The following is a 12,534-nucleotide window of genomic DNA, read 5'->3' on the forward strand; positions in this document are numbered from 1 at the left end:
TATGTGTCTATCTCCCTCTCCCTCTCCCTCTCTCTTCCCTCAAAAAAGATATCTTAAAAGAAAAAAACAAAAGAATCGCTCACATGTGTGAGATGCACCTTTACCTCAATGATGATCCGATCAGCGGACGGAGCTGAGTAAAATAGTCACAGTATGGCAGTACTGCGGGTGGCGCGGAACAGTCAGACCAACGGTTACGAACCCGCTGTGGCCCAGCCGGTGTAGCTCAGCGGCTGAGCGTCGACCCAGGAACCAAGAGGTCACCGGTTCGATTCCCGGTCAGGGCATATGCCCAGGTTTCGGGCTCGATCCCCAGTTGGGGGGGCAGGGTTGCAGGAGGCAGCCAATCAATGATTCTCTCTCATCATTGATGTTTCTATCTCTCTCTCCCTCTCCTTTCCCCTCTGAAATCAATAAAAACATATTAAAAAAAAAGAACTCACTATGGCTAAATGCTGCACCAGACGCTTCCCAATGTGGAACTTCACTTAACACTCACAACTGCTAAGAAGACCTTAAATCAAAGCAGGTGTATGGAAAACAAAACCACAAAGCCCCCGGCTCCGAGGGTAACCCCTTTCTCTGCTGAAACCAGGACACACCCTCACCTGTGAGCCTGCGGCGCTCGCAGCCTCTTCCCGCACCTCCCGAACGTCCTCGGCCTCGGACGCAGACTCCAGCCTCAAAGACGGTGCTTTCCTCCCGCAAACAAGGTCCCGCGTGCCCACGCCCTGCCACCGCTGCTGCCGGAGCCCGCCTCTCACCCTCTGCAGAGGCGTGGGGCCTGCGGAACTGTCCCCAGCACCGCTGCGTCCCTCACCGGCATCACCAAAACACATCCCCGTGGCCGTGGCAGGGAGGCCGTCGGGGACACTCGCCTCCGGTTGGCTTGGAGTCACCAAGGCACACTGGGGGGTGCTTTGGTATTTCAGCCACTTGCTTTGAGCAGACATTTGATGGGGAAGTGAAACACCCCCTGGGGTCGCTTCCATGGACGCTGGACACGAACGGGTTTCCCTCCGGTCCTCAGGCCCAGAGCTGGGAGGAGGAAGGGCTGGCTCCGCACACCGGCTGAGCGGGGGAGAAGCAGGCGGCGGCGGCCAGCCCCAGGCGGCGGCACAGGCCCCAGGGTCTGCGTCAGGGGGCCCAGCAGCGGGGGGCACAGTGACGAGGGCGGCTCGGGCTGTGCTGAATAAAGGAAGCCTTGGAAGGTGCTGGCTCTCCGGGGAACTGAATCTTCCCATTCCTGGAAAAAAGCCATTATTTAGAAGTGTATTAAGTCATTGCAGAGGGTCTAAAAAATTGTGGGTATCTACACAAAACAGCAAAAAATACTAACTTGCCTTTAAAAAAATCACATTTAATTTTATTTCTTTTTAAAATAAAATTTTAATGGTTTTAGTCTCAAGGAAAGATTTCAAAGATGAATTAAAAGACTCTGAGCCTAGCTGGAATGGCTCAGTGGTTGAGCATGGACAGGAAGTCAGTTCCATTCACAGTCACGGAATATGCCTGGGTTGCGGGTTCTATCCCCGGTGTGAGCGAGCAGGAGGCAGCTGATCTATGATTTTCTCTCATCGTTGGTGTTTCTGTCTCTCCCTCTCCCTTCTTGGCTGAAATCAATACAAATGTATCTTAAAAACATATTTAAAGAAAAGACTAAAACTATTTTAAGGTTGATGAACTTGAAACTTTTTCTTTTTCCCTTCAGCTAACGATTTCCCCCCAATTAGTACATTCTATTTACATGTCACTGAATTTTTCAGAGAACTTTCAGTCAAGAGGGGAATCATCACCCATTTCACAGATGAGATCATCGAGGCCCAGAGGTAACAAGACCAACTGGCACTCAGGATGAGAACCCAGACTAGATTGTCCTCAACTTTACGTTCCTCTCCAGAGACTGAAGTTTGGGGTTCGTTTATCCTTGTCATTATAACTTCCTTTACATATTTATTACACTCGCTAATTAATATGTTGACGGTAAGGGGAAAGATTTTTAGCTTTAGTTTGATCTATTGGTATTGATACGAGTTGGTTTTGGCAGATTGTGGCTGAGTGTAACAGATAGAGCCCTGGAAAGGTAGAAAGCAGTGATGTGCTGAATAAATAAACGGATGGCTAACGCTGTGCGAGAACATACAAGCCTGAAGTTTTACCAGACGGCGCTGTTTCCTACTTGATAATAACGTGCCTCCTTGGCAGTTTCTGGGATCTGGAAGTAAACTGGAGTTCACTTGGGAAGCTAGAAGAGCCAATGGTACTCTTTCCATAAGCCATCAAGCAACGTGACGGAGGTGAAGCCGGGGGAAATGCAGAGGCTCCTGGGGGGACTGCGGAGGCACCTGTCACTCACCTGTCTCAGACCACTCTTCTGCTGTTTGCTCTACCAGCCACACCCACGAAACCTGCTCCCAAACACCCAGGCACATTGCAACGCTTTTTCATATCATCCACCCACGACAAAGTAACAGCCCATGACCGCCCGCCTCCCCCAGAACTTCAGGACCAGGAAGATGCACGGAGATCAAGGGAGAGGACAGGGTGGGGCGGGTCCTACAGAAAGCAGGGTTATTGAGAAGCGGTGCCACTCGCAGGGAGGTCGGGGTGCGGGAACCAGGCCGGCACGCCAGGGCAGCAGCAGCTGGAGCGCTGGCTGAGCCTGCCAGGACCCCAGAGCAGAGGAGGGAAGCCGTCATGCCGGGTGTGTAGACCAGACACTCCCAAGGGGCCGCAGCGGGAGGGCTCTGGGTTTTCGCTGGGGTTCTGGGTGCCCAGGAGCTGAGAGGAACCAGTGCCAGAGGGAGGGGAGAGCCACCTGCCACAGGAGAGCCCCAAGGCAGGCAGGCAGGCGGGGATGGCTTCAGGATGACATGGGATCTGGTCCAATGTGTTCTTAGTTGGTGACAAGCTCTCAAACAGAAAGCTTCCTTTAACGGCAGATAGACATGAGCTTCTGGAACAACTCTGCAGGCAGAGGAAGGAAAGGCCACCTGGGGAAGGTCTTGCTTGCAGGGCCCCCTCGGGGACTTCTAGCAGGAAGGCCTCGTTTCGGGAGCCCAGAGAGAATGCGGACGCGGGGCTTGGTGCTGAGCTCTCCTGTGCTGGCGGGGGCACCTGTCCGGAGAGAAACAAGGCTGCAGACCGGAGCCCGGCTGCACCCCCAGGCTGAGCGAGCCAGGGAGCCACACGGTAGGCGCCGCCTCGGCCACACCGTGCGGACGGAGTGCAGTGGGCAGGCTCTCCCGCGGGACAGGGCAGAAGAAACTCACCCAAATCAACCGGACTCCGGGCCAGTGAGAAAGGCCCCGAGGGCGGGACCCTGAAACCATGGACCGCCAGCTCTGCTCTGAGACACGCTTTACTACACGGTTTTCCGGAAGCTCTGCGACTACCCCAAGATGGAACACGCTGTAAGCAGACCCAGGCCCGCGGTGGCAGGGCCCACACGGCACGCCTGGCGGTGCCGGGACGCCTGGCTTGCCGGCACCCGCTCCGGCACAGCTGGCGCTCACTGCTCCTGAACACGCACGTGCTGTCGTGGGCTCTGGGCCCTCAGTGGAGCCTGCAGTGCCAAACTCGGACACTATCTGCAGAAAACCTTCCAAACCGGTGACACTGTGATCGCAAAAAGCCCAAGTGACCCCAAACCAAGCATTTGTAAGAGTGATTGGTTTGGAAGGAGACAAGTCGGAAGGTGCTGAGCTGCACAATTCCACAGGCCCGGGGGCTATGGGCCTCGCCCAGACGCCCTAGAGCAGAGGTCGATAAACTGCGGCACGGTTTGCCGCTCTGTTGACTAATGAGTTTGCCAACCACTGCCTTAGAGAAAAACACTTAAAAAACCATTTTAATAATGTACTAATGTCTTTAACCTGAAGTCAAAACTTCTGGGTAAGGGTAATGCCTTAGCAGTGGTCGGCAAACTCATTAGTCAACAGAGCGGCAAACCACGGCTCGCGAGCCGGTTTGCCGACCACTGCCCTAGAGGAGATTCGACCTATGAGCGATTTGGCATTTATTCCTGATGGCCCTGAGGAAACAGTTCATTTATTTATTTCTTAATATATTTTTATTGATTTCAGAGAGGAAGAGGGAGGGAGAAAGAAACATCGATGAGAGGAAATCATGGATTGGCTGCCTCCTGCACACCCCTTTCCCCGCAATGGGGCCGAGCCCGCAACCCAGACATGTGCCCTGATTGGGAATCGATCAGTGACCTCCGGGTTCATAGGCCAACATTCAACCACGGAGCCATACCAATCGGGCATAAGGCCCAGTTTCTGATGATTAGCACACATTTATTCTTTTCATTTCATTCCTGTCTCCTGTTCAAGTGAAATGATTGCCACTCAGACCATGTACTTAGTACTTACTAATACACTATTTGCTACTTAAAAAACAATACTAGAAAGTGAAATACAGAACGTAAAACCTGTTGGGTTTCCTTGAAACATGACAGACTCTGACTTGAACTGACTGGGTCATGGGGTTTGTTCTGAGGATCATGTCCAGCCTGAGGGGCTCAGGCCGAGACGTCCTGTCCGGGGCAGGAAGACCAAGGACTGAGCAGCTCCCGTGACGTCCTCAGGCCTAGAGCTGACCTATCGTTGACCTAAACTTCAAGGTACTGCTCCCAAATGAGTGACCTTTTGGGATATGTCCCAGACCTCAACAGTCACCCTCTTCACTGTTACTCTTTAGAAGTCTTTGATTTTGTTGTCGCTTCCAGAGATCAATCACTTTAAGAATCTAACATGGCTGACGTATGACCCCCCAAATTCATGTGGAAACCAAGTACATGTGCCTGTATTTGGAAATCGGGCCTGTAAGAGGTAATAAAGCTAAATGAACTCACAGGCTAAGTGAGGGGCCCTGATCGGAGAGAATGAGTGCCTCCCCCCTCTACCCCATCCACACACACAAGGAATGGCCATATGAGCGCCGAGTGGGCAGGAGGAGTCCTTGAGAAAAAACCAAACCAGCCAGAACCTGGAGCTTGGACTTCAGCCTCAGAAATGTGAGCAATACATTTGTGTAAAACGCGCAGGCTGTGGCCCTCTGTGCGGCAGCTGGAGCTGACCGACATCGCTCCCCTTACTCACCTGGGAACCACCTCGGTCCCCACCTCCAGAGTCAGAGTCTCTCTCCCTGTCTTCCCCCCACCCTCCACATCCAATCCAGCAGCATCCACACATCTCCTCTGAATGACACCTGTGTCCCTGTCAAGTCCTCTGCACGCTTCCTGATACAACCCGCACTTCAAGTCGCTGTCACCCAGGCTCCCTGCTCCCACTGCTCACCCATCAGATCCCCCACGGCAGGTAAATCAAGTCCCAGGACTTTGTGCTGACACCCCTTCAGGGACAACCTCACACTGTTACCCTCACAGGCAGGACTTGGTGTGCCTGGCCCTGCTCCTATTTCCCGTCGCCTCCCCTCTCACTCGCCGTCCAGCTGGGGGCGCCCACCCACCAGTTCTGCAATCTCAGGGAAGCAGGAGGCCTTGTCCCCTAAAAGTGAGACAGGAAATCCCGCTTCTGGATCGTGTGACTAACAGAGATGCCATGTGGGCATGTGTTCACGACAGCACATGGATGTTCGCAGTGGCATGAGCCACCTGAGGCACGGATGGGCTGGGGACCTTCATACAATGGCACACGCACCAGCCCCGGGAACGAGTAACTATACCCGCAGGCAACAGCAGCGATGGATTTCAAGACTGCCTGCTACTTATATACAACTTTAAAAGCAACACTGGGAGAGGGGGCTGCTGGGAGGCTGGTCATGCTCTTTCCTAAGGGTGGGTTCGCTCTGAGATCATGCCTGGGCTGTGTGCTTCTTCTGTACGTGTGTGATGGTTAATAAAAAGGGAAATTTAGCCGAAACCGGTTTGGCTCAGTGGATAGAGCGTCGGCCTGCGGACTGAAAGGTCCCAGGTTCGATTCCGGTCAAGGGCATGTACCTTGGCTGCGGGCACATCCCCAGTAGGGGGTGTGCAGGAGGCAGCTGATCGATGTTTCTCTCTCATCGATGTTTCTAATTCTCTATCCCTCTCCCTTCCTCTCTGTAAAAAATCAATAAAAAAAAAAAAAACATATTTAAAAAAATAAAATAAAAAATAAATAAAAAGGGAAATTTAAACATCTCTTTAACAGATACTGCTCAAATACCCCCAGGCATGACTTCTAGCTGGTAGCAATGCGAGGGACTTGGTGTCATACTTGGGGGGAAAAAGAAGAAAAAAATCTACCAGCTGCTAAACAAATGTCACCTGCCTGTACGCTATTGTCATAAATTCCGTCTTCTCTGAAGTGAAAAGTGGTCCTTTAAATTCCTGATCCTACAAAAGCAGTACATCTTTCAAATAAAATACTTTTTGCCCTATTTAGTTTGATTTGAGAAGTTATGTTTCTTGTCAATTTACTGAATTCCTTTTCAATTTACAACTGTACAAAGATTTAAACATACTCCCTTTATAAAATTTAGCACTGACATACAGGAAATGATTTTGGGAGATGCAACTATAAAAAGTTTTTTACTGGGGCGGGGGGTGGCTAGAGGGAGTCAATGGGGGAAAAAGGAGAACATATGTAATATTTTCAACAATAAAGATTATAAAATTATAAAAACAAAAACCTTTTTACCTGCAAGAGGTCAACTTTCGCACAAGTGCGAGGCAGCTCGGTTGCCCAAGCACAGGCGTCGGCCGTGGAGCTGTTGTGCTCGGGGTGACCCGGGAGCCGGCTACACCCCAGCGGCGGGCAGTGCCCTCGGACCATCACAGCACTGGTCGCAGATCCCTGCACTTGGTGCCCTTGGAACTCAACAGGCTACAGGGAAGTTGGTAACAACAGGCACATATGTTTCACAATGTAATTATACAGAGAAAACAATACCTAGTCAGCTTTCTGTTAATATTATTTTTTAAAAAACATTTTATTGGTTTTTTACAGAGAGGAAGGGAGAGGGATAGAGTTAGAAACATCGATGAGAGAGAAACATCGATCAGCTGCCTCCTGCACACCCCCCACTGGAGATATGCCTGCAACCAAGGTACATGTCCTTGACCAGAACCGAACCTGGGACCCTCGAGTCCGCAGGCCGACGCTCTAGCCACTGAGCCAAACCGGTTAGGGCTCTATTAATATTATTAATGTAAATGAGGACGAAGGGACTAATGCTCTTATCCTACGACTTGCTAAAGGTAACTGAAGTGCACTGATTTATCTGGGCTCCAGTACAACAGCAACAAGTGTGAATTTTATTATGACACAGAACTGCACTCATAATGAGCTAACTGAGCCAGGAGCACATGGCTGCCCCTCTCTCTGCCCTTCACCCCCCACTGCAGACCTGCTGGTCACTGCGGCGAGTTTCTGCTACCGGAACCAGCTCTGCTGGGAGCACCTGAAGACAGGCCCTCTGCTTCACGGGTGTCCATGAAGTCCCCGCACCAAGCTTGGCAGAGGCGGCCAGCGAGAAACACGACAACAGAAAGGGAAGGAACACAGGGAGCACTTTTCTTGAAGTTTTGTAAATATCAGGCTTCACTCCAAGGATCTGCCTCCCAAAGATTTGATCCCCTGCTCGGAGAGCAAAGGCCTGATCGTCACCCCAACAGAGGCAGCAGGCTCTCAGGCTGCAGGGACAGCAGGGGGCGCGCCCCGGGCGACGGGCTCTCAGGCTGCAGCCTTCTCTGCTGCCCCCAGAGGGCGCTGGCGTTTTCACACCAGCCCGAGCCCACTCAGAACCGGAAAAGTGCCAGTGAGAGGGTTAATCGAGCCGAAGGAATGTACCTGGTGGACGAATTTATTTCTAACTGATAAATGAACAAAATGACCATGAGGCATATGAATATTCTCCTAGTTAAAAATGAATATTCTAAGTCACACATTTGTAAGGAAAATCAAATCTAAAATGTCCCAGGACTGTTGTTGAAAACATTACTCTGAATGTTAAAAATACACATCCCAATGTACAAAGCCTGCTGTGCTGGGTGAAGGCCCGTCCCCACGGCACACAGGCCGTGTTCTCTGGTGCCTGTGGCTCCCGCTCCTGGAGTCGCTGGGTGAGGAGCAGAGTGAGCCGGAGGCCAGGCGGGGATGCTGCCTCTCCAGCGCCCCCAGCGCTGGGCTATGGGCCCCCGTGTGCCACGTCAGCCGTGTGGGCGCTACAGGTCACGGCTGTGAAGAACTGTCATTAACTGCACTTCACAGCCCTTCCCGGCCAGCCCCTCGGGCCTCCTATGCACACGCACCGGTTAGGGCACTGGGAACACAGAGAGGGCTCAAGACCAAACACGGGTCAGAACCCTCTCGTCTCTCTTACTCTTAAACCCAGGGGCACTCATTACGCTCACCAACCTCTGCCTATAAGAATCTAAAGGCTGTCAAAACCGCAGGAAAACGCATTCAGTTAGAAAATCAATGTTCTTCACAAGTTTACCTGAGGGTCCCAGGGTGTTCTTTCTATTTGTGTAGAAGTAACAGCTGGAAAAATGGTCTCTTCTCCGCTTCCCAAGGAAAAGGACTAGAATGAAAGACCAGTCAGTGTGTTCATGAGTTTGATGGGAAAATGCTCCAAAACTGAAAGTTAAGTTTGCCCTTTGAAATACACTTGTCATTTCTATCTTGCTTCTTTCTCCCTAGACATGTAACAAGCCACCCCTGGCAAAGGGGTTCTCTACAGAGGAGGTACCATGCTAGTTAACCTTAAAATGCATGGGAAAATCCTGATTCTAAAACTTTAATTGAACCTTTAACACTAGAAAAAATTACTGGGTACAGTATAAATCAGTCATCAAACCTAAAGCTGATGTTAATGAGAATTATTTAATTCCAAGATTAGTATGAAATTAAAGGAGAAAAAACTATAAACAGTATAACAGTTTATTTAAAGAAGGAATCATCTAGCAACCAAAAAAGACAAGATATTGGCAACATTTTAATTTCAAGACAGCTGTAATGAGTGTAGTAAGAAAAGTAATTACAGAAATAAAGATTAAAATTTTACTTTGAAAGACTATAAGACCTTTCCCATGACTGTGAGATTACAACAGATTTCTAAAAAAAATATGGGGCTGATGTGGCTCAGCAGTTGAGTGTCGCCAAAGGTCACGGTTTGATTCCCAGTCAGGGCACATGCCTAGGTTTCTAGCTCGATCTCCAGTAGAGGCAGCCAATTGATGTTTCTCTCCTTTCCTTTCCTCTCTCTCTAAAACCAAACATATATACATATCTTAAATGGCAACCTATTCTGGAGAAAAATACAGTGATGGTGTTTATTTGCAGTTTACACTTGGTAATAACTGTCCTTGAAAAAGTTTAAACCCTATTTTTTCCAGTGGGAAAAAACCAACAAGAATGTGATCACTTGTAAGTTATATGATGCAACTGCTGACTGCCTATGACCCTATCAGATACGGTGATAAGTGACCGAGTCACACAGCACGCGTTTGTTTGTCCCGCGTGGTCTCAGGCAGCAGAGCTGTGAGTGCAGCTGTAACCGCCAATGACGATGAGTGGATCAGGTGATGCTTGTGTGTTTGCAAAATTAGCTTAATGAAAAGGACTGGCTATTTCCCTCACCCTATAGACAACATGGGGCATTTACACCAAAGACAGCAGGTTCAGCTAAGTGAGTATGACCGGTAACTACTTACAAGTAAGTTTGAAAACTGACAGTGTAAAAGACAAACATAAAATTATACACCACGTCCACACGCACAAATGTAACTCTGGCAACGTTGCGTTTTATAAGTTAACTCGCCTGCAGAGACTGCAGCGGTCCACTTTGGTCAACGTCACTTTCTCTCACCATCATGGGCGCAGAACACTATTATAAGAGAAACCAAAGGCAACAGCAAGTTACACACAGCACACAAACTTCAGACATAAATGTGAGAACACCACAATAATCAAATGAATAACAACTAAATTTGACTAAAGACTACTTTCACACTGCAAGAATTTTAAAAGATTTCAACAGTACTGATGAATGTGAAGTTAAATATTCATATTGTAAACAGTAAGATTTTTAGATTTGACAATTTATATCAAGAACTTAGGAAAATTGTTCTTAGCCTTTCAGGTTAGTTACACTTCTGGGAATCCAATCTCAGAAAATAACTTAAATGTAAACAATGATTTGTGTGTAAAAACCTTTACTAAAGTAATGCTGTACATCAAGCGTGTCAAACCTAAAGGCTAACATGGACCAAATAAACAAGGTTTAAGTTTGTATGGGCTGCAAAAAACAAAAGCTTCCATTTTCATAGAAACGTAGGTTTATTTCAATAGAGACATGCTGAATACAAAGGGCTGAAATAAATGAGTCATCGTTAACATAAAAAAACATTTTAATAAAAATATTTTTCTTGAACATTAATTTACCAGACACTGAATAACTGCACAAATTAATAAGTATAACGCAAATAAACCTATTTTCCTTGTTCTCCGAAAGAGAAATATTTCCTGTTGTGCACACCAAACAAGTCAGTCCAAGACTAATGCCGTGGCCATCGGCTGCTAAAATATTCGCTGCTGATATTAGTGGAGAGAAATGGTGCGCCTGCGTGTAAGGCGCATAAGGCAAATGAATGCAACATTTTAGTAATCAGTCATTAGTGAACATTGTAGTTCATTATTAATAATCCTATATAATAAAAGCCTAATATGCTAAGTGTCCAGTCATCTGTTCAACCAATCCTACCTAATAAATGGTAATATGTAAATTACCATTACTCCGCTACGTCCACGATTGGGCCAGAGGGAGGCACAGGGGGCGGGACTTGGGGTGGCTGGGGTAGCCGATTGGGCCGGCGGCGCGAGCTCAGCGTCTGCGCCATGGCTGTGCTGCGGAACAGAAGGGGCCTCTGGGGCAGTGAGCTCACGTCCCTCCGCAGACCATCAAAAGCGTGGGAGCTGGGTGCCTGTGTGCTCCGGCACCAGGCCTTTCAGAAGCCTCCGCCATGCCGGAGGCTTCTGAAAGGCCTGGTGCACCGGTGGACAGGCACCCAGCTCCCCCGCGATCGAAAGCGAAAGTGTGTAGGGGACCCTACACGTGCATGATTCAATCATGCACTGGGCCTCTAGTCAAAGTATAATATGCTAATGATATGCTAAGGCTGCTCAAATGCTCGCTATGACGTGCACTGACCACCAGGGGCAGACAGTTGACTGGTTGACCAGTTGCTATGACATGCACTGACCACCAGGGGGCAGACACTCCGACTGGTAGGTTAGCTTGTTTCTGGGGTATGGCTGATTGGGACTGAGCGAGACAGGCTGGACACGCCCTAAAGCCCTCCTGCTGGCCAACCCCCGCATCCCTCCCTGGCTCTGATCGTGCACTGGTGGGGTCCCTTGGCCTAGCCTGCACCCTCTCGTAATCCGGGGCCCCTCGGGGGATGTCGGGGAGCCAGTTTCAGCCTGATCCTGCAGGCCAGGCCAGGGGACCCCACTGGTGCACAAATTTGTGCACCGGGCCTCTAGTCCTATATAATAAAAGGCTAATATGCAAAATGACCAAACAGCAGATTGACAACCAGGGGGCAGAAGCTCAATGCAGGAGCTGCCCCCTGGTGGTCAGTGCGCTCCCACTGGGGGAGTGCCGCTCAGCCAGAAGCCGGGCTCACAGCTGGTGGAGCACAGAAGCGGTGGCGGGAGCCTCTCCTGCCTCCATGGCAGCGCTAAGGATGTCTGACTGCCGGCTTAGGCTCACTCCCCAAGTCAGTCGGACATCCCCTGAGGGCTTCCAGACTGCAAGAGGGCACAGGCTGGGCTGAGGGATCCCCCTGAGTGCACAAATTTCGTGCACTGGGCCTGTTATGTATAACAGGATATTGTAAAAATTAAGTTATGAAATTTTTATTAAAACATTTCTTATATACTGTTATATTGGCTGGGCTGCAAAAATATTCGTTGTGGGCCACATGTGGCGCGGGGGCTAAGAGTTTGACATGCTTGCTATAATCAAAATGTTCAAAAATAGTGAACTGTTTGTCCAAAGCATAGGGCAACCACAGGATGAGATGCTAAATAACCTGTGAAAGATATTTATGGCCCTGGCCAGGTACCTCAGTTGGTTAGAGTGTTGTCCCAACATGCCTAGGTTTCAGGTTCAATCTCCAGTCAGGACACATACAGGAAGCAGCCAGTGAGTGCATGGGTAAGTGGAACAACAAATCATTTCTCTCTCTAAAATCAATCAATTAAAAATAAAATAAAAATTCTCTTTAAAGGAAGAAAGATATTTTTAAAGTTTTTAATAATGTGAGGATGGAAAGGATATAGGTACTATGTGTACAAATCAATCTAACCATATTTTTAAAAATAGGCCCCCAAAAAGCTGGAAATGTTAATAATTAACTCTGTATTTAAAAAAGGGAGGGAAATCCAGATGAAAAGAAAAAAGACCAACAACATGAAAACCAGAGTAAAATACAAAACGGGGACAAGTGGAACATTTCACCTTTGTTCTCAGTGTCTGCTCGGAAGAGCAGTGCCATGTAATGAAAGAACTGTCCCCCAA

General features: G+C 48.9%; 1 protein-coding gene across 1 annotated transcript in view; it reads right to left on the minus strand.

Annotated features, from left to right (window-relative positions):
* The window catches only part of ZGRF1 (zinc finger GRF-type containing 1), a 59,795-nt gene that overhangs the window by 29,595 nt on the left and 17,666 nt on the right, over window positions 1-12,534 (minus strand). The window contains exons 7-10 of the mRNA XM_054718296.1: window positions 9,772-9,837; window positions 6,648-6,833; window positions 3,010-3,117; window positions 609-767 (exon numbers count right to left, since the gene is read on the minus strand). Of these exons, the coding sequence (XP_054574271.1) occupies window positions 609-767; window positions 3,010-3,117; window positions 6,648-6,833; window positions 9,772-9,837 (519 nt within the window). The remainder of the gene's footprint in view (window positions 1-608; window positions 768-3,009; window positions 3,118-6,647; window positions 6,834-9,771; window positions 9,838-12,534) is intronic.

Source organism: Eptesicus fuscus, chromosome 6 (genome assembly GCF_027574615.1).
Source record: "Eptesicus fuscus isolate TK198812 chromosome 6, DD_ASM_mEF_20220401, whole genome shotgun sequence".
NCBI lineage: Eukaryota > Metazoa > Chordata > Mammalia > Chiroptera > Vespertilionidae > Eptesicus > Eptesicus fuscus.